Source organism: Dasypus novemcinctus, chromosome 3, assembly GCF_030445035.2.
Source record: "Dasypus novemcinctus isolate mDasNov1 chromosome 3, mDasNov1.1.hap2, whole genome shotgun sequence".
Lineage (NCBI taxonomy): Eukaryota > Metazoa > Chordata > Mammalia > Cingulata > Dasypodidae > Dasypus > Dasypus novemcinctus.
The window spans coordinates 19,139,252-19,160,320 of NC_080675.1; the positions used below are offsets into that span (position 1 = coordinate 19,139,252).

At 36.2% G+C, this 21,069-nt stretch overlaps 1 protein-coding gene across 3 annotated transcripts in view; it reads right to left on the bottom strand.

Moving 5' to 3' along the window:
* Positions 1-4,208: 4,208 nt before the first annotated feature.
* The window catches only part of SPATA7 (spermatogenesis associated 7), a 39,668-nt gene continuing 22,807 nt past the window's right edge, over positions 4,209-21,069 (bottom strand). For all 3 annotated transcript variants that reach the window (XM_058292680.1, XM_058292679.1, XM_071213738.1), the window contains 8 exons: positions 18,793-18,923; positions 13,463-13,938; positions 12,300-12,366; positions 10,183-10,292; positions 8,333-8,386; positions 6,985-7,062; positions 5,083-5,140; positions 4,209-4,832 (listed from right to left, as the gene is read on the bottom strand). In XM_058292680.1, the coding sequence (XP_058148663.1) occupies positions 4,242-4,832; positions 5,083-5,140; positions 6,985-7,062; positions 8,333-8,386; positions 10,183-10,292; positions 12,300-12,366; positions 13,463-13,938; positions 18,793-18,923 (1,565 nt within the window). In that variant the 3' untranslated portion in view covers positions 4,209-4,241. The remainder of the gene's footprint in view (positions 4,833-5,082; positions 5,141-6,984; positions 7,063-8,332; positions 8,387-10,182; positions 10,293-12,299; positions 12,367-13,462; positions 13,939-18,792; positions 18,924-21,069) is intronic.

The following is a 21,069-nucleotide window of genomic DNA, read 5'->3' on the forward strand; positions in this document are numbered from 1 at the left end:
AAGGAGAGTCACCCTGCTTGAAAAAAACAGCCCGCCCAGTTGCATGGAGAGCTGACGCAGCAAGATGACACAACAAAAAAGAGACGCAGTTTCCCACTGCCGCTGGATAATGCAAGTGGACGCAGAAGAACACTCGGCAAGTAGACACAGAGAGCAGACAATGGGGGAAAAGGGAAGAGAAATGAATCTTTAAAAAAAAAAAAAAGGTGAACTAGGACTAGGCTTCTATCTCACGCAGTTTTGAATACCATATCCATTTTCAAGACAAACTATGGAAGTTGTTTTTCTCAGAAATAAGTGTGAATAAAAAGAGGAAAATGAATGAGAAAAATACTGTAATCTGTAACAACTTTTAGATTGGTAGAACTCTAATGGGTTTTATTTGCATAGCTTGGTTTTCATAGCACAATAATATTGAAGTAGTTATGTGTAGGGATGTTTCTAATGTTTTTGAAAACTTTTATCAATTTAGACAGTCCTCCATATTAGATTTTTTTCAGTTCTATTGAGGTAGGCAGCTTAGTTGTGTAGAATTGAGCTATTAGATACTTATCAGTTTAATTTCTAAGCAACATATTAGAAATGGGGAAAAATGTATTTGTCATAATAAGCCTTTTAAAAAAACTTGATACATAGTCAAATCATGCTAAAAGATTGGCACTGGGCCAATATAATATATTTTTGCTTTTTACTGTGTTCTCAAGTAATATTTTTACAACAAAATATGAAACTCTTAGATTTTTATCATAAAATGTTAAATAAGTAAATATTTTCCTATGAAAATACCTTAATGTTTTACTCTAGTGTTCTTAATACTATTCTGATTTATAAAGAAGGTCCCAGTTCAGTGAAGAATTATGTTACAGCAAACTAGAAATTTTATTTATTATTTCTTGTATTACTGGTTTAAAAACAAAGCAATCCAAATCCTACTCAGTGAATTTAGCAAAGCTTATTTTTTTAAAAAACCATCAAGATAGCAGGTCTATTTAAATGAAAATTCCAACAGAAGTTATGATTTAACAACCTACAAATTTAAATCCAAAATATGGAGAAAATTATACAAAATATATTTTCTTAGAAAGTTGCCCTATGATTCAAGTAATGCACTGGGAATTCTGCCCTTTTGAAATGATAGTATAAATAGTTGTCTAGTATTTTTTAGTTTAAGCAGCATGTTTATGTGCTGTTTGATGATCAAAAATGTAAAATTGGAATAGCTTAATTCTTCTAACCTGTAATTGGTTTGTAAAAATGTAAACATTTAATGGGCAAAAAAGCTTGAAGGAATGTTAATATATATGAAATCAATGTACTTATTACAGAATATTTTCACCATGAAAATAAATATTTAAAGCAAGATATTGTGTGTGAATAGTGCAACTAAAGCTATTTTGCCTCTCTCTTTTTCACTGTAGATCTTACTGCCTAGAGGTATAAAATTAGTCTTATTTCTCCACTAGGGTATTTTAAATTATGTACTGATAATGATTGCTGCTTTTAGTAGTTGCCAAACCGTCATCACATCTCCACAATAATCACTTGAAAGTTAGAATGCATCTTGCCAAAATAGCTTCATTAATCAGAATTAGTCCAATTAATATACTTGAAGAAGAGATAGTTGTTGATATACTTCCCAACAATATCAACCCAGCAAATTTAAACAAAACCAAACAAAACGAAAACAGGCTTTAGGGAGAGACTTAGGAATAGCTCCATGGTGCCTTTTTTTTTTTTCTTTTTTAAAGATTTATTACCGCCCCCCCCCAATTGTCTGCTCTCTGTGTCCCTTCGCTGTGTTCTCCTGTGACCGCTTCTATCCTTATCAGTGGCACTGAGAATCTGTTTCTTTCTGTTGCGTCATCTTGTTGTGTCAGCTTTCTGTGTGTGCGGCGCCATTCTTAGGCAGGTTGCACTTTCTTTTGCACTGGGCGGCTCTCCTTATGGGGCACACTCCTTGTGCATGGGGCTCCCCTACGCAAGGGACACCCGTGTGGCAGGGCACCCCTTGCACGCATCAGCACTGCGCATGGGCCAGCTCCACATGGGTCAAGGAGTCCTGGGGTTTGAACCCTGGACCTCCCATGTGGTAGGTGGACGCCCTATCCATTGGGCCAAGTCTGCTTCCCTTCATGGTGTCTTAAGCAGATTATTTAACTTAGCTCAGTTTCTTGTATCTGCCAAATATAAATTACCTACTCATAGGGTTTTTGTGAGAAGTAAGATAATATAAATTAAGCACAGTGATTGTATATAACAAGGGCTCAAAATTCTCATTTTTTCCCCTTGATTAGTCTTATAAGTACATGTAACACAATCTAAATATGCTTGTGAATTTGTATCATTTTTTTAATGTGCCATTTTCATTGCACATGTAGCATTCTTGCTGTTGGTGCTACATAATTATTGAACTGTCCAACAGCAGAAACCATGAATAGCAAAGGAGAAACAGGACAGTGCATCCTTTAGAACACTCGTTAAAGTAATCACATTGCTTAAACAATGTAAGACCTCTAGCCAATGTGCTTTGGTCTTATTAAACGCCACTGCATAGAATCCTGATGGTCTCTGCTTCACAGCTACAATTTGCCTTTTCTTTTGAGGGTACCTAGTATACATTGACCTGTCTACTGATGGGATATTCAGTAGTCCCACAACCTTTGTCATCAGGACGTGGGTAATATTCACTACCAGGTTTCATTAACTGCTGTCATTATATAGATAATATTCTTTTAGAAGATCCATATCCCTCAAGACAATCCAAGCAGACCTGGATGCCACCATGGCCAGCTCCAGGCCAGAGGCTGGGCCATTGTCCCATGTAAAATCCAAGGATTGATGACGGCCGTTAAATATGGGGATATAATTTAGTCAATAGAGAGGACCAAAGATTCCTGAGGTGGTTAAACATCATCTTGTTATGTAAAGCCCCAATCACCTAAAAGCAGGCCCAGCATTTTTGGGTCTCTGCTGGTTTTGGAGGCAACATACTCGAAACATCCACACTGGTCTATTTTATCCAGCCTATTTATCAGATCCCCTCTAAATCCTCCATCTTTATGTGGGCGCTCGAATAATGAAAAGCCTTGGGGCTTACACAGTTGGCTGTTCAAAAGGCCTCATTTTTGGTGCCTCTGGGGTCCCACTTTTGTGTGGAAGCCCTGACTACCCAGGAGAAACCGCAACCTGCTGCATACTGAGCACTCCTAGAAACACGAACCGTTATAGACCCCCAGCCTTGTTTCTCTGTGTACTTTGATACCTATATTGCTTTGGGTCAAGGAGACAGCACCTTGGTGGCTCAGCATAGCCACAGAATCCTCTTGGTTTAGATGGAAATGGTACCCCTCAGGATAGGGTTGACCCTAACACCAGGGGTCTTTTCAAGTTCAGGAGGATGTGGCTTCCCCCGTCCTCTGCCCCTTACCCACTGAGACTATGCGCATGGCAGTGGCACCCCAAGTTCCTGACACATTGCTAAGGTGGGGGATCCCTTGGGAGCAAATGCCTGATAGTAGTGCCACCATCACAAGTGAGAGAGCACAGTAGGGGGCGGCCGTGTTCCACTCAGCCACTGGCATATCCCTTCTAAGCCAGCTACAGGGGGGCTATGTGCTATTCTCTAACTATGGTAGATATTTACACTGGCTTCCAGTTGACCTTTCCAACCACACATACTACAGCTGAGACAAAAATTATTGGCCTCACTGAAACACTTTTGATCCTTTTTGGGGAACTGTAGGCAGCTTCTAGGAGGTGAGGGTGGCCTCTGGCCTCTGGCCAGCAAGAAACAGAAGCCTTCAGAGATTGGTAGCCACAAGGAAATGAATTCTGCCAACAACCTGAAAGTTTTTTTTTTTTTAGGAGGTACTGGGGATTGAACCTAGGACCTCGTACATGGGAAGCAGGCAGGCAACCACAGAGCTACACCTGCTCCCCTGCAAGAGTTTTGAAGCAGATTCTCTCCCAGGCGAGCCTCCAGATGAGACCACAGCCCTGACCAACACCTTGGTTGCAGACTTGTGAGACCCAGAGCAGAGGTCCCAACTAAGCCATGCTTAGACTCCTGAAGCACAGAAACTGTGGGGTAAATAATAAATGTGTGTTGTATGAAGCTACTAACTTCGTGGTAATTTATTATACAGCATAGAAATGATTACCAAAACCCTAATATATAAAAGAAAAAAAAAAGGAAAAGGAATATTGAATTACTTGTCATTTGAGATATTTATTAACGAAGATCAAACATCCAAAGGGCAGTCCTCAATGCTCAGGTCCATGATTTTAAGAGTTGGCTCTTCTGCGTCATGATTATTGTCACTTTTGACACCGGAATACTGATCAGCCTGGGAGAGAGCTGAGTTAATACGAACTAATTCAATTGACGTCTCAACCTTTTCAATGTCACTATCAACTTCAATGACATTCACAGATGTTTCTGGGTCTGTTAAGCTATCTGAAACATTCTGATTTTTTTCAAACCATGCTGAAGGCTCAAAGTTTGTTTCATCATTCACGTGTTCAATTAGAACCTCTTCTGAATGCTTTGTTTTATGGATGGGCAGGAAAAATTCATTTGATGAACAACATATCTCATTTTCATCCTTTTGTGCAGACAATAACATATCCAAAGCCTTTTGGTATTCTCGACGTTCTTGTTGAATTAATGCATCCCTTTCATTTGGAAATTCATTTTGTTCTGAATTCTCAGCTTTTTCAAAATCAAATAGATTCCAAGTATCAACATCATCTAGATTTACTGATGCTGAGTTTTCCCTGGGTGTACAGCCTAAGTCTGCCTTTAGGACATGCAGCAGATGACGCATTTTTCCCTAGATTTAAGAAAAAGAAGAGAACAATTACATTAATTTAGACTGAATTACTTTTGTTTGCATTGCTGCTAATCTCAGCAGGACTAATAAACCCTCTTCTACTACCCCCACCCAAAACAAAGGAGGGCAAAGAAAAAAAAAGTGCTGGCTTTTAATGCATTCTTTGAGGTTAGGGAAAAATGTTAATATCCTATATTAATAAATATCCTATATTAGGCTATTTCTAAAGAAGTTTTAAGGAAAGACAAACCTCCTCCAAATGATGCTTATTTTGTAGTACATGTCGCTCAAACAGTCGTTCTAAAAACCTACAAATGATAAATAAGAATATTAATGTCTCAAAATCAGGAAGTCAATAAAATATAAAATAACTAAGCAAAAACAAAAACTACTTAAGGCTAGAAAATATTTTTCAGATGAATCTTTTTTTCTCTCCAAAGCTAAAGACCAATCCTTCCCTGTTTCGTCAAGTTCTGTACTGTTGAAGCTGGTATGGCTTCCACTATGCCTTTGGTCCAGGTTACAGTGGACGTCAATGTTTTTGAAAGATTTCTTTGAATAAAATGATTTTAAATGAAGTATGTAAACACTTTCTCATTCTCCGTCTCTCTCTTACACACACATACACCCACACATATCCACATCCCAAAGTATAGAACCTTAAGGAAAATTCTCTTATAAAGCAAAGAATTATTTTACAATACTTCATAAAATATATTTGAAAGAAATTCCACTGATGGAAAATCTACCTAACACCTACCGGTTATTAAGCACCACTAAATACTAGACAATTGACTGGGAGAGAAAGGTAAAAATAATTTTAAACATGAGAAAGCTACATCTCTAAGATGTTTAATTTAACTCTCCTCTGAGGTTAAAGCCATTAAGAAGTCAACCTGGATGTTTCTGGCTCCAAAGAACTTATTTTTTCAACAACACACATGTTTGTCTCTCATATTACATGAATATATCAGTAGTGTTCCTAGAAAAATAACTAATTTCCTGTTACTATTTATTATCCTAAATTAAGTTATAAGCCAATATTACTTTAGTTCTGAATTACTAGGCAATTTTTAATAGGCCCAGGAAATTTTTATTCTACTTTTTATAACAACTCAACATGTTTTGGAATATTCACTCCTAGGCATGTATTTATGCATATATATTTATTTAACAAAACTAGAATCAAAACAACACATACACTGTTTGGCTATCTATTTTGTTTTTTCTAATCAACAATACATTGGGAATATCATTCTGTACCAATAAAATCACCTCTACATCTTTTTAAATAGCTGAACAATACTCACTACAGTGATGATGCAATGAACAGTCTTATAATCTTGAGAGAAATTTAAACTTTTAAGCATAAATACATGATTTCTATGCAAACATTTTTAACCAACTTTTTAAAATGGAAGAGATAATTATTGCCAAGAAACTTAGGTCTTTTTGATATATTGTTTTATCCCAATGAAAATGTTTGCTTTAAGAAAACAACAATGTAGGAGATAGAAATAACCCATTAGAAATGTCTTTATGAGGCATATTATTATGCTAGAGAAAGCACAGAATCTAGAATAGGATCTTATGCTATATAACAATGTAAGGTCCAGTGCCCAAGGAATTTAGATGTACAAATGTTGACGCCAGATACGGGATCATATAGCTTCCTCAAGGAATGAAATACTTAATCTGGTTTTGTAATCTTTCCATTTCCCTTACAGTGTGCAAACTAGTTTTAAATGTATTTTCATATTACTAGATCTATTATCAGTAACAGGTATAACAAAAATGCTTTTGATTCTCATGACAGTTTCAGATAGTAAAACGGGATTATGGAACTTTGCAAGTAAGGAGTAAAAATTTAGCTTATATTATTAGTCTGTTATACCCAAAAGTTAGGATAATATTTAAATAAATAAAATCTCTATTCTTTTCTTGAACTTCCTCATACTGTGAACTTGCCTTAGAAATACAAACTAAAAGTCTTTAGAATTTGCTATCAATTACAAGGATATGATCCCTTCAAAAAGCAATTTAATTTCTCATAAATTTCTCATCTAATACGTGAAATAACGTCTAAAAAATAGCATCTGAAGAGCCCTTAATGCCCTCTTCAAAGACCAAAATACAATTAAAAATATCTAACCTGTTTGAAAATAAACCAAGTTTCAAAATATCATCTGTTATATCTTCAATGAAATTCAGATACAACAGTTCTTCTTCACTGTGAAGACAAGGCAAAATGTAGCACAAAAGTTACTGCTGACTCTGAAGATTATAGGAAACATGAGTACCTAATTGGAAACATTGATCTTTACTATTATAATACATTTTTATTTCATGTCATTAAGGTGAATATTATGAAAATGAACATGTCTACCTTCTCAAATTATGCAAGGATATTTATTAAAAATGAGAAAATATTACCTAACAGTATCATATATGTTTGCAACATCTATTGCAGTAAATATTATACAGGGATTAAAGAAAACAAAACAAGCAGAGCAACCAAGGGCAAGAGAGCAATCAAATGTGATTCCTTTGGAGCAAATGTTCCCGATTAGCATTTTAAATTTCTCCTGGCTCCTGACTATTTCTAGCAAGCAGAGGCAAGAGCCATTCTCCATGGCACTTGCAGAAAGGGGAGAAAAGAAAGGTTGCTCAGAAAGCAGGATCTTGTTTTAAGGTTGGGAAATTTATTGAGGGCAAAAATTTAATTTTTTCCTCAAGATGTCTAGACAGGAGGAAAAAACTTCAAATGGAAGTATTTGTGTGTATATAATGATAATGTTAATTTTCAATTACTCGGGTACATTTCTATATTACATTATCCTATGAGAGAGCTATCTTTTAGTAGTTACTAAAAATTAGAATATTATTATAAGTGTGATTTTAATGATTTGAAATTAGTGAATGGAAAATGTAAACAACAAGTACCTATTCAACTACTGAATAAATATAAGGTGAGGAGTTAATAATAAGCAAATCAGATAATAGATTAAGTATCAAATAAAAAGTTTCACTTTCAAAATGATTCACAGGCTTTAATATTTAAGCAGCAAGTTTGGGAATAAATGAAAGTCTATAAAATGGATGATTTTCCCTGAAAAAAATATAGCTTAATTAAACAACATTGAAACCTAGAGGTATAACATCTGCAAAGAACTGGTAAGTTTAGAAATCTCTAGGAAGAGTACCCTGAGCTCCCAAAAGTCTGTATTTTTCTAAAACTCTTCTTTATTATTTTTATTTATAAAAATAAACAAGGGTTATGGTACTAATTATTTTAAAAATCAGGTATTATTAACTTAGGGACAAACTTCTGTGAATAAAAATGAAGTGATCAATAATTATTTCAGAAAATTCTGGTCCTTTTCCCAAAAGATGGCTGTCAGAGAGGTTAGTGATCAATCCTGACTTATTTAATAATCGTTTATGGGATTCTTAATCCTTAATTCCCACCAGGTAAAACGAGGAGATAGGAAAGGTCTTACTCAGAATGGATTTTTCTCCTTGAAGCAGGCTGCAGGGAATACTGAGATAATGTCCTGAGAAGAGAAAATTAAAATATGTGAGAGTAAAACAATGGTTGGTTTCAAATGAAAATCAGTAATAGCACATTTTAGAATTTAGTAAGCTGTTTCATACCCATGATTTAATTTATCTTCAGAACAACTCTGTCAGAAAACAGCCCTGCTAGGTATGTTGGGTAGGTATTATTTTTCCCATTTACTAATGAATACATTGAAGGTCAGCGAGGCTAAGGAACTTGCCAAGGTCAAATGATACTTATTAAAAGGTTACACATTACTAAAAGTAAATAACGGGAAACGGACTTTGGCCCAGTGGTTAGGGCGTCTGTCTACCACATGGGAGGCCCACGGTTCAAACCCCGGGCCTCCTTGACCCGTGTGGAGCTGGCCCATGCGCAGTGCTGATGCGCGCAAAGGAGTGCCCTGCCACGCAGGGGTGTCCCCCACGAAGGGGAGCCCCACGCGCAAGGAGTGCACCCGTAAGGAGAGGCGCCCAGCGCGAAAGAAAGTGCAGCCTGCTGAGGAATGGCGCCGCCCACACTTCCTGTGCCGCTGACGACAACAGAAGCGGACAAAGAAACAAGACGCAGCAAAAAGACACAGAAAACAGACAACCAGGGGAGGGGAGGGGAATTAAATAAAAAAATAAATCTTAAAAAAAAAAAAGTAAATAACTACAAGATTACTTACTAAAAATAGCAAAGGTAGATTTTTTTAGTCTTCTACATACAAATTCATAATCCTTTTTTTAAAAAAAACTACACTGTCACTTCTCCAGTATAAACAATAACAGTTTGACTAAGGTTAACATATAAAAAATGCTGGAAACAGGTATTTCCCTCTGGAAATTTTTTGTAAGTTGGGTCATTATGGTAAAATTTGTTTGATTCAGGTTTGTCACCATTAGTCAACTCCAAACTTTTTGTTCAGGTATACTTAATTATAATATTTCACTTGACTTTTGGAAACTACTAAAAATGATGAATATTTCTTTCTTTTGGTCATTCTTTATAGTCATTGAAGACTAGCTCAAGAGGAGCTTATGAACACTGAAGTCTACGGATTTCGAGGACAGAGAGGTTTAGCAATGACCTCCCATGTGGCCTTACAGGTGAGGTCTCCCTAGAAAAGGCCTGAAGGAGGGGCTGGGCCCAGGGAGTTGCATGTACTTGCCTTCTGACTGCTACCTAACACCTCATTCTCACTCTTTCTAAACCCTAGTCTTTCCTTTCTGCTGCCCCCTTCATCTCACAGCCAATTCCTGACACTTGAAATGTATTTTGATAGATGAAACTATCTTCTTTTAGGTTCTTTACCGCCTGTTAACTGATCATTTTTGTTTAGGTACAGAAGCCAGAATTATAAAAGTGCCTCCACATAGCATGGATAGATCGAACACTACCATATGGTAAATATTCAACATCATAAATTATGACTCCTCAAATGGTAAGGAAATGGTAAGGTTCTTCAATATTCTATGTGCCAGGTAAACTGGTTAGCATCACTGCCAGAGGACTTGTCTTGGGAAAAATCCTTTATATGAATAGCAATTGCAAATAATACAAGCTAGTGTTATCTATGTTTCCTCTGTTAATGGATGAGCATGATTGAGTCATGTGAATGTTTATTGAGCACTTACTTTATAAAATTTTCCTCAGTAAAACTAACACTGCCATTGAATTGCATGGTATCAAAATGGAATATTAAAGCATATAATTAAAATAGTACTTATGTTGCCAATACTATTGCGTCTATTATATAAGAAAGCAATTAATTAAGATGGTTGAAATGATTTTTCCCAAAGTGTTTACCTTGGGGAGGAATGCTGAAGGTCTCCATCTTTAATCTTGTCCCATGTCAAGTCAGACTCTTGTAAAGAGGTTATTTTTTCTTTGGTACCACATGTTATACATTTAGGTGCCTAGGGATACAATAAGAAAAATAAATATTTTGCTTCAAAAAGACATTATGAAAGCAGAAATTAAAAACACAGGCAAGTAGATGTGGTTCATGTGATAAGGCCTCCGCCCACCATATGGGAAGATCACACAGCGAATGGACACAGACAGCAAAAACAGCAGGGTGGGGGAGCGGGAGGGGAAGGAAAAAAGAAAACCACAACAAATTGTAAACAGTTAAGGAAAGAGAACAGAGATCTCCAGGAGTTAAAAGTAACTGAAAGGGAGTGGATGTGGCTCAAGCAGTTGAGCTCCCACCTCCCACAAGGGAGGTCCCATGTTTGGTTCCCAGTGCCTCCTGGAAAAACAAAAATGAACAAGCAAAACAAACAAAAAAGCCAACTCAGGGAAGCCAATGTGGCTCAGTGGTTGAGCACCAGCTTCCCACATATGAAGTCCTGGGTTCAATCCCTGGCCCCCAGTACCTAAAAAAAAAAAAAAAAAAAAAAGAAAAAGGAAAAGGAAAAGAAAGAAAAAAGAAAAAAAAAACAACTGATACTATTACAATAAAGGGTGTTTTAGAATAATTTTTCTATCACCACTTAAAAAAAAAAACTTGTTTAAAGATAAAACAACTTATTATTTCTTGTATTTTAATGAAGAGACATTTTAAATGATATTAAAAATCACCACAAATAAACATAAAGATCAAGCAAATTTGCAAGATTTAAGTACATTTGAAAAAAAATTCCATTAGAAATTCAAATGGCCCATCTGTTTCAAATGCCAACATGTCAAATATGTAGAAGTAGTGGTAGCAGCGGCAACATGAATAACTAACAAACAAAACGGCAGCTTATTTTTACAGAATCCTTCCTGTGTGCCACAAACTGTGCCAAGCATTTACTTACATTATTAGACTTCATCTTTACACTGGCAGCTTATGTACAGTGCTTTAGGTTTAAAAGTGCAGTTAAAATGTGGGTCCATTACAGCTAACACTCTACTGGCTTCCCATGGTATCTACTGATTGTGAGCATGGGGACACACCATTTTCTTGCAGGGTTAGGGTAAACATCTGGAGTACAATGTAATAAAAATGGACTTCTCAGTTTATTTCTTTATCTACAGAGCTAATGCTCAAGCTAGTAATAGCGATCATTTATTGAACACTTACCAGGTTAACCACTTTATTGATATCATTTATTCTTCCCAATGACTAGGAAGTTTTTCTAGATGGAGGAAACTCAGTTCTCAGAAGATATGCAATTTGCCCTTGGTTCTTAGTAGGTATTGAGATGTAAAACTACAATCATCTACTCATTTCAGAAGGGAAGAAGGAAGTTGAATGGGGGTATATTTTAGTCTTTAGGTCTGTGCTTGAAATTTTAATAGATAAACCACTTTTACAAACAATTAAGTTAGGACATAGTGTATAAGTAATAGCCCCCAAATTTAAAAAAGTCAGTTTGTCTTGAAATCAGATTTAAAGCTCTAATATTTTAAAGGAAATGACTGCTAATCTTTCAAAATATAAATACTGTAATTAAGAGCTTTATTGTCTAGAAAAAAAGCATATATGAGAATGATATTCATTTATTCTTGTAAAATGTATAATCTTCAATAATATAATCAATGGTAATTCTTTAAAAGAATACGGGCATAAAAACTCAAGGAACTTCTGCACGACTATGCTGGCACCTTTACTGATGAAGTCTTCATCTCTGAAAACAATACTTACGTGTTTTATTCATTCATCCATCTACCCAGTCAGCCAATCAACCATCCAGACAAGATGCTATGAGATTTCCCAGATGGGGCAGGACTGATGTGGCCATGCAGAGTGCTATCACCATTTGTAAGTATGCAAACTTCTGTAGACTGCCGACATCACATACAAGTGCCACCAAGATTATTCTTTACAGTCCTCATAATTATACAAAAACATTGACTCCAAGTAGCTATACATATTTAAGTTAAAACATCTGTAATTCAAACGTGGTGACAGAAAAAGATCTCATTTTTATTACCTGCTTTATGTTCCTTTCAGAATCTGCCAAATTCTTAGTCTCAGCTGTCTCAAAACCAGATTCAAAGCTGTAATATTTTAAAAGAGATTACTGTTAAGCCTTCAAAATATAAACAGTGTGATGAGCTTTACTGTCTAGAAAAAATAAACAAACATGAAACTAAGATCCATCTATTCTTATAAAATCTTATAATTTCCAATAATAAAATCAGGAAATAGAAATGATTTGGATTTTGTATACCTCTTTTGCCTTGTTGAGTGCCAGGAAGCTTTCAGCTGGATGAACAGGACTGGGAAAATGGGGAATATTCTCCTCACAAGCAATCATAAATATAATCAGAAAAGGATATGATATACCTGTTTTCCTCATCTCTTCCCCACTTGACAAGTTCTATCCTAAATTCAATTTTTAATTCTTCAATTAAATGTATGTAAACTCATCTGATATTACTTATCTTTTATCAATAGCTATATTTATATTCAGAGAAAGGAATGTTCCTCAATTTTTTTTTTTAATCTCTATTACCTACTACCAAATAAGTATTTCTTCATGTAACCCTAGGAAAAACAATCACAAATCAGGTACAACAATACCGGATTTGTTTGTTTATTCATTTGGCATTCTCTTACTGAACATTATTGTATGCCAGGCATTTCTGGAAATTACCTCATTGTCTAAGTAATTCCCAGGGAGTTGTTATACAAAACTGGGGCAGAATAGCAGCAGGAAAGGGGGTCCTAAGGTAGGTGGGTAAAAAGTTTTTTCCCCTCACTAGCCCATTGTTTTATTATTTTTAACGTAACTCAATAGACATATTTACACAAATGCTGTCTGGTGACATTTTAAGGATGCTCTGAAAAATAATATATAAAAATATATACAAGATCTAGTACCATATTTGACACAATACATTAAAATAAGTGGCACTCATTTTTAGAAAGAACTTGACAAGTTTAATAGCTAACTGGTTTATTTTTGCATTCATTATTCTTATGGTTTTAAAGGTGCACACAAAAGGAAGAGTCACATTAATCTCATTACAATCAAAAGGGCACTGCCAGACCTTAAATCTGGCACATAAGGTACATGATACAAAATAAGGAATACTATTTAAGTTTTACAACATCCTAAAGGATTTACTACCAGCCATTGATGTGCCATACCTGCTCAATTCGGTTTGGGTTTCAGCTTCTATCCGCTGGTCTGTAAAATCCTTTCTTCTTTTGGCAGGTGTATAATATCGATACTGAGACAGGAAAGATTTTGCTTCTGTTTTTAAAGTGCGTGGCGTAAATGGCAATTGTTTGTTAGAAAAGAGTTCAGAATGCTTATCCAAAAGATCCCCACTGGGTGCTTTTGAAATTACTAACTGAAACCGGTTGGAATTTGCAAATGTGCTCTTGGGCCCTTTGCCATATGCGGTTCCAGAGCATGGTTTTCTAGGTCCAGAGCCTGTGTAATCCATACTGGAGAGGGAGGAACTGGAGTTCTTCTCGATACCATTCGTGAGGACTTTATCGGATTTAGATAGACCTAGGTGTAGTCTCTCTGGAGAAAACACTGGTGACCTTGCAAAGGACGGAAACTCATTCACTTCTTTTATTAACACATCTTCCTTGTCTTGTGGCTCCCCTGAAGGCTAAGAACATTTGGTTTGATAGTTATCAATTGCATTTACAAATTCTTATAATTGGGGATCTCCAGATTATACACCCAAAAATGGTTGCCTCGGGGGTCTACAAAATTAACTTACATGTTTCTACAGATGGTACCGTATTATATGACATTCTGATCAAGTTTTTGGAATATTGAGACATAAGAATATAATTATAATAGCAATTGTATTCCTTTCTCACACTAAAAAAATGATTAATAACATAGATTTATATTTGGGGTCTTGAACTTGTATACTGAGATCTACTGATAGAGTTCAGTTTTATCTGGAAGTTTCCAAACCAGTTGTGAGCACCATTCCCTTTTTCAGCCACTGTTGGCAGCCCATTTCCTCACCTTCCCATCTTGTCATTATAGGAGACTTCAGCATCAGCAGTTTCTCTGGGACTTTAAGGTTTTGAAGAAATAAAAAGGAACTGCTCCTCATAAAGTATGGAACCCTGATCTAAGTAACTGATATTTTAAACATAATAAAGAAATACTCATTCCATAAAAATTTCATCTATGTTTCCCACCTTCTCCTCATAAAGGGGTAAAACATTGAAAAGGGGGGTATTTTGGACTGCTCTGGTTTTTTTTAATCTTAAGAGAACCATTTTTACAGGGTGTCCATAAAGTCAGGTAATATTTTATTATTTTACAGATTGATGATGCCCATGTTGCCTCTCTCATGATTCCAGACTTTATGGGTACCTGTATATCCTTTATAAAACTGAGAGGCACTTTTATTTATTAGAGGGGAAGTTAAATAGACCAGAAATTGAGGGTTGTGGCTCAGGTTTATTAGCCAGTTGAATCTGTCCTACAAACTCATGGGGGGCGGGGGGAGTGCGGAGAGGAGGGTGAATACAATGAATAAGGTAAAAGCATAATGTTTCCTGTGTGTGCGGTACTGTTTTTTGCCACTAAGTTGGATAAAAGAGGTAAAATAAGAACTTCTATCACTGCTACTAATATGTATGGAGTACTTATGATGTGCAAGGTATGTTCTGACAGATATTAACTCATTTAAGCCTAACATCAACTTCTGGATGGTTGTACAATTATCTCTTTTATAGGTGAAGAAACTAAGGCACAGGGTCTCACATATTTGAACCCAGGTGTGTTTGCTCTTCAGTAATACATCATACTATCTATTTAAAAAAATACTTATTTGAAAATGATATAATTTTAGATTTTTTTGCAGCATTAGGAATATTGAACTGATTTTAACTCCTTTGTAGTGAAAAAGTCAGCTAAGCTATGTACTAGTTTCAGTAACGAAATTGCAGATTACTGGATATTGTAACTATAACCTGAAATAACTCAAGTCACACTATTTCCTTTCCAACTGCTATCTAATCCTCTCTCATCACCAGACAAATCCCTCAGAGCAATTAGGTATTTCTGTATTAAATTGTGAGGCACTAAAGCACTATTTGGTAAATGACTTCAATACATTAGTTTTAGGAAGTGTTCCCAAACTATACTCACTCACCAGCTTATATACCAGAATAACTTAGCTTTCTGGGAAGATATTTCCATGTACAACCTAAAAACTCCTAAAGGACTATAAAATAATAATTGTAGGAATTATTTATGCCTAGAGGACCAATATAAAATGAGATGAGAGCATAAGGCACTGGATTGCCTGTAAGGAAATTCTTAGCAGTAATGGTTATTTAATAAACAAAATGAAACACTAAAGATAGTCTTTGAAAATAGAAATATACTCTCATCCATCTGGAATGGGCTGGAAAAATTTCTTCTGAATTCATTAGAAAGCATGAAACTTTTCTGTATTTTCAGGTCTTGGAATCCCTACCAACTTTTTGTGTCCTTGGAAACCAAAAGAACATAGTATGAAATCAACTGTACCAATCTGTTTCTTTCTTTTTGGAAGTGCCGGGGCCAGGAATTGAACCTGGGACCTTGTACGTGGGAAGCCAGTGAGCAACCACTAAGCTACAGGCACTCTCCAATCTGCTTTTTGAGATTGTGTGTTTCCTTTGGTTATAAATATGAAAAAGTTTGGAAGGATATAATCTGCATAGAAAAATTACCATAACACATTGGTAAACTTGAATAGCAGGTCACTGTAAAGTTCTGAGATCAGAAAAGTGTTCACCAATATGTGCCAATGGAATAAAATTCTTGCGGTAATCTGACAGTTCAAATATGATGTGTTATAAACTGTGCCTGTGATATAATAATTTATTTACAGGTGATAATCAGTGCATAGTTTACATATTCACCAGTTTTTATGTTAAAAACATGTATCCAATTTTACAATCAGAACCTAATACTAAATAATTTTCAGGGATAATGTCAGAAGAAATGGGGTACAAAGATTTTCCAATTGTCAGAAAATTGAGGAATCATTTCAGTTGCAGAATAGAATGGGCACAAATTATTTTTAAATTTGATTAACATTTGTTTTGCAAAATAATTTCAAGTAATATTTTATAAAAGAAATGACAGCTCTTTATTTTATCACTGTTTTATCCTACTTTAAATGTTTCACAGATTCAGAAATGTGGCTCACATTGATGTTTGCAATTAATCTTAATGACATATAATGAGGGCTACCCTAGTAGATGTGTGAGTGGTATGGGAACAATGATAAAGTAACAACTCCGTGAGGGGTATAGGATGAAGACTGGAGGCTTAGGAGGGGTCCTGAATGTGGTAGCATGTGAGTCAAGAGTATAATAGAAGGAAAGTATCTCAAAAGTATAGGCAATTTCAAGAATACTTGAGTAGTTTGGGGTTAATTTCTATAATATAAAAATATTACTGAAATTATTTAAAGCAAAAGTAACAATTTTGATATATTTTATTGTTTTAAAGAATTTAGGATTACTAGAGAAAAGATATTAATAGGTTTTAATTTATAAACTATATAAATATACAAGGGAAATTCATCTTTTAAAGGTATTTTTGTCAAAACGATAGGCGTTGCAAAAAGATTTGCTTGTAGGGGAAGCGGACTTGGCCCAATGATTAGGGTGTCTGCCTACCACATGGGAGGTTCGCGGTTCAAACCCCAGGCCTCCTTGACCCGTGTGGAGCTGGCCCATGTGCACGGCTGATATGTGTAAGGAGTGCTGTGCCATGCAGGGGTGTCCCCCGTGTAGGGGAGCCCCACACTCAGGGAGTGCGCCCAGGTAAGGAGAGCTGCCCAGCGCGAAAGAAAAGTGCAGCCTGCCCAAGAATGGTGCCACACACACGGAGAGCTGACATAGCAAGATGACACAACAAAAAGAAACACAGATTCCTGGTGCTGCTGATAAGGATAGAAGCGGTCACAGAAGAACACTCAGGGAATGGACACAGAGAGCAGACAACTGGGGGAGGGAAGGGGAGAGAAAAAAAAAAGATTTACTTGTAAGCAGACTCAAAATTATAAGTTGGATAAGCAGGCTGGAGAGAGCAAATTATTCTTCATATTTTACAGTTGCTCATGTTCAATGAAGTGAAAATCAAAGCCAGGTCTGTGTTCTTTACCAGGGTCAGTGCTGGCAATTTTTTCAATAAAATGTTTTTGATATATGATTTCATGGATAAAACTGCTACTGTGTTCAGAGGCTAACACTAGCATTTTCTTTTTAAAGTACCTTTTCAGTGAATGCTCTCAATCATATTCACAGCTTAACGGATAACTCCCAAATATGTCTTCAGTCTAGACCTCTTCCCTGGCACAGACTCTTATATCTATCTATCTACTAAATGCATCAGTGAAGCGGACTTGGCCCAATGGATAGGGCGTCCGCCTACCACATGGGAGGTCCAAGGTTCAAACCCTGGGCCTCCATGACCCATGTGGAGCTGGCCCATGTGCAGTGCTGATGTGCACAAGGAGTGCCATGCCACGTGGGGGTGTCTCCTGCGTAGGGGAGCCCCACACACGAGTGCGCCCTGTAAGGAGAGCTGCCCAGCGCGAAAAAAAGTGCAGCCTGCCCAGGAATGGCACCGCGCACACGGAGAGCTGATGCGGCAAGATGACACAACAAAAAGAAACACAGATTCCCGTGCCACTGACAACAGCAGAAGCTGACAAAAACAGGAACATGTAGCAAATGGACACAGAGAACAGACAACTGGGACGGGGTGGGGGGTGGGGAGGAAGGAGAGAGAAATAAATGTTAAAAAAAAATAACTAAGCATTGAGAAATAAAGAATACTTAATATTTATTGCAACAAGTTTTGCTATTAACTTGGTCTGTAGCAGACTTCAGTGCAAGAACTTTGCAATTTAGCTTAAAAGAAAATTTAATCTATGGTGTAAGCATAAATAATAGAATTCATAGCACTGACTGATTATAATGTTTCTTCTAGGTTTAAATTTGCTGGTTTAATTTTCAGTTAAGCATCTCAATGAGAACACAGCAAAGTTCATTTTTGTGATTAACAACTAGCACTATTTACCTTAAAAGGGATTGCCATTTTCTATCCCTAAGTGGAAGAAATAAGAGCTAAGAATGAAACCCTGAAAGTTACAAGCAGCTAATATTGAATAGGAAGAAGAAAGCATTTGTAAAGAAGCAGAAGTCATATAAAACCACTTCATGCACACCTCATGAATTTAAAAGTTATGTTTTATCCATCATGCTGCCACCACTGCAAACATAATGTGACAGTACTCTGGGACCAATGAGGACTCCCCATAGGAAAGAGAGGAGGGTACATTAAAAGACAGGTCCAAGTAAAATTCCTTCTATATTAAAATCTTAATTTAGAACTTTGCTTTTCTGTCTGTAGCTGAACAGAGAGTCAGATTGTATCCCTAATTAACTACCTTAGTAACATTTGTTTTTAAAGAGTAAAAATATAATCTTACCTTTCGCAGGATGTTTAAGAATGACTTGGAATTATTTTTAGAATTGGTCAGCATTGCAGTTTTAGCTAATTTCAACTTTTCACATTTTGCTAATTCTTTTCTGAGTTTCTGTCTTCGTTGTTGGTCTGCATCTAAGGGGTAAAACAAATTTTTAAAATATGGAACAAAATAGAAAAAATATTTTTTTGGGCTTAGAAGACTAATAAAGGGTACATTTTTTGATATATAAAAAATTTATATACATCCTTCCATAAAGATAAAGAGAAGCTAAGATAACAAATACTTAATTTATAGAAACTATAAATGGATTAACTAAGCAGAAAAAGATATGACAAACTGGCCAAGTCTAAGGGCTTTAAAGAAAGCAATTCCTAGCAGATATTCAGATACAAAGGTTAGAAAGGCTTAACCATGTTGTTTGGGATTCTGGATTCTCCAAATGGCAGAGTTTTAATTAGTTTATAGATTTCTCCACCAATTGAAATATTATTGTCAGTACTATCATCTAGCATAAAAACATTTTTTTTCAAAACCATGACATTAATTTTAAAAACTTATATTCAATCAAAGAAATTGACTTCTCCTTCTCTTAATTGCTAATAATTTGAAAATACAAATAAAGTGGTTTCACCATTTAGTGTGCTTTAAATAAGGCACTGACTTGTTATTAAAGACTGCTCATTGTAAAAAGATTAAAAATGGTGAAATGAAAGCTAGCCAAATTTCAGTTAAAGAGAAGACTGACCTTAAGTAAAATGGCTTGTATATTCAAATAAATTAAAATCTTTATTTTTATTTATATATATTTATTGGAATCTATCTTTTCTTAAAAAGATTTATTTATTCATTTATTTATCTCTCACCCCTACCCACTGTTTGCTCTCTGTGTCCATTTGCTGTGTGTTGTTCTGTGTCTGCTTGTCTTCTTTTTAGGAAGCACCTGGAACTGATCCTGGTGCTCAATCTCTTGTACCACCACAGTTCCCTGGCCTGCTGCATCTCTTATTTTCTCTCCTCTGTATCTCGTTTTGTTGCATTATCTTGCTGCACCAGTTCTCTGCTCGGGCCAGCTTGTTGCGTGGGCCAGCACTACTGCATGGGCCAGCACACTGCTTGGGCCAGCTCACTGTGTGAGCCAGCTTGCCTTCACCAGGAGGCCCTAGAATTGAACCCTGAAACTCCCATATGGTAGAGGGGAGCCCCATTGCTTGAGCCACATCCACTTCCTTCTATCCCAAATTAATGGCTAAAACAATTTCAAGCTTCAAATCATCTTGATTTGAATCAGATTTTGAAAATTTCTACAAGCTTAAAAAACTAAGGTAATTTATATGTATGTTTAAAGGTTTCAATTATAATTATCAAGAAAAATGTTAAGCATGCTAAAACAAATGTCTGTCATTTAAAATGTAGTCTGAGGGAAACAGACTTTGGCCCAGTGGTTAGGGCGTCCGTCTACCATATGGGAGGTCCGCGGTTCAAACCCCGGGCCTCCTTGACCCGTGTGCAGCTGGCCATGCGCAGTGCTGATGTGCGCAAGGAATGCCGTGCCACGCAAGGGTGTCCCCCGCGTGCGGGAGCCCCACGCGCAAGGAGTGCGCCCGTGAGGAAAGCCGCCCAGCGTGAAAAGAAAGTGCAGCCTGCCCAGGAATGGCGCCGCCCACACTTCCCATGCCGCTGATGACAACAGAAGCGGACAAAAGAAACAAGACGCAGCAAATGGACACCAAGAACAGACAACCAGGGGAGGGGGGGAAATTAAATAAATAAATAAATCTTAAAAAAAAATAAAATAAAATAAAATGTAGTCTGAAATAGTACTTTTAACTTATTCATCCCTCAAATAATCAATCTATTAACTAAATTTTAGCAGATGACAGAAATGTTTATGAGTAAATTAAATACAGATTTCTAAAGTATGTCGATTATCTTACTCATAAGTAAAACAAGCAACTAAAAACAAAAAATATGGCATAGTAGTCCTCAGACATCATTATAAAAATATTCTTCCTGTATTAATGTCTATGTAACCTATTCATTTAAAGTAAAGCCTTCTCATATGATACACAAAAATCAATTCCAGATGGATCACAGACCTATATGTTAAGATTTAAAATACAGAAGATAACATAGGAATAAATATTTAGGATACTGGGGTAGGCAAAGATTTCTTAGATATGATACCAAAAGTATAAGTGATAAGAAAAAATGGATTCTTTGGACTTTATCAAAATTAAAAACTTTTAGGCTTCAAAAGACACCTTTAAGAAAATTAAA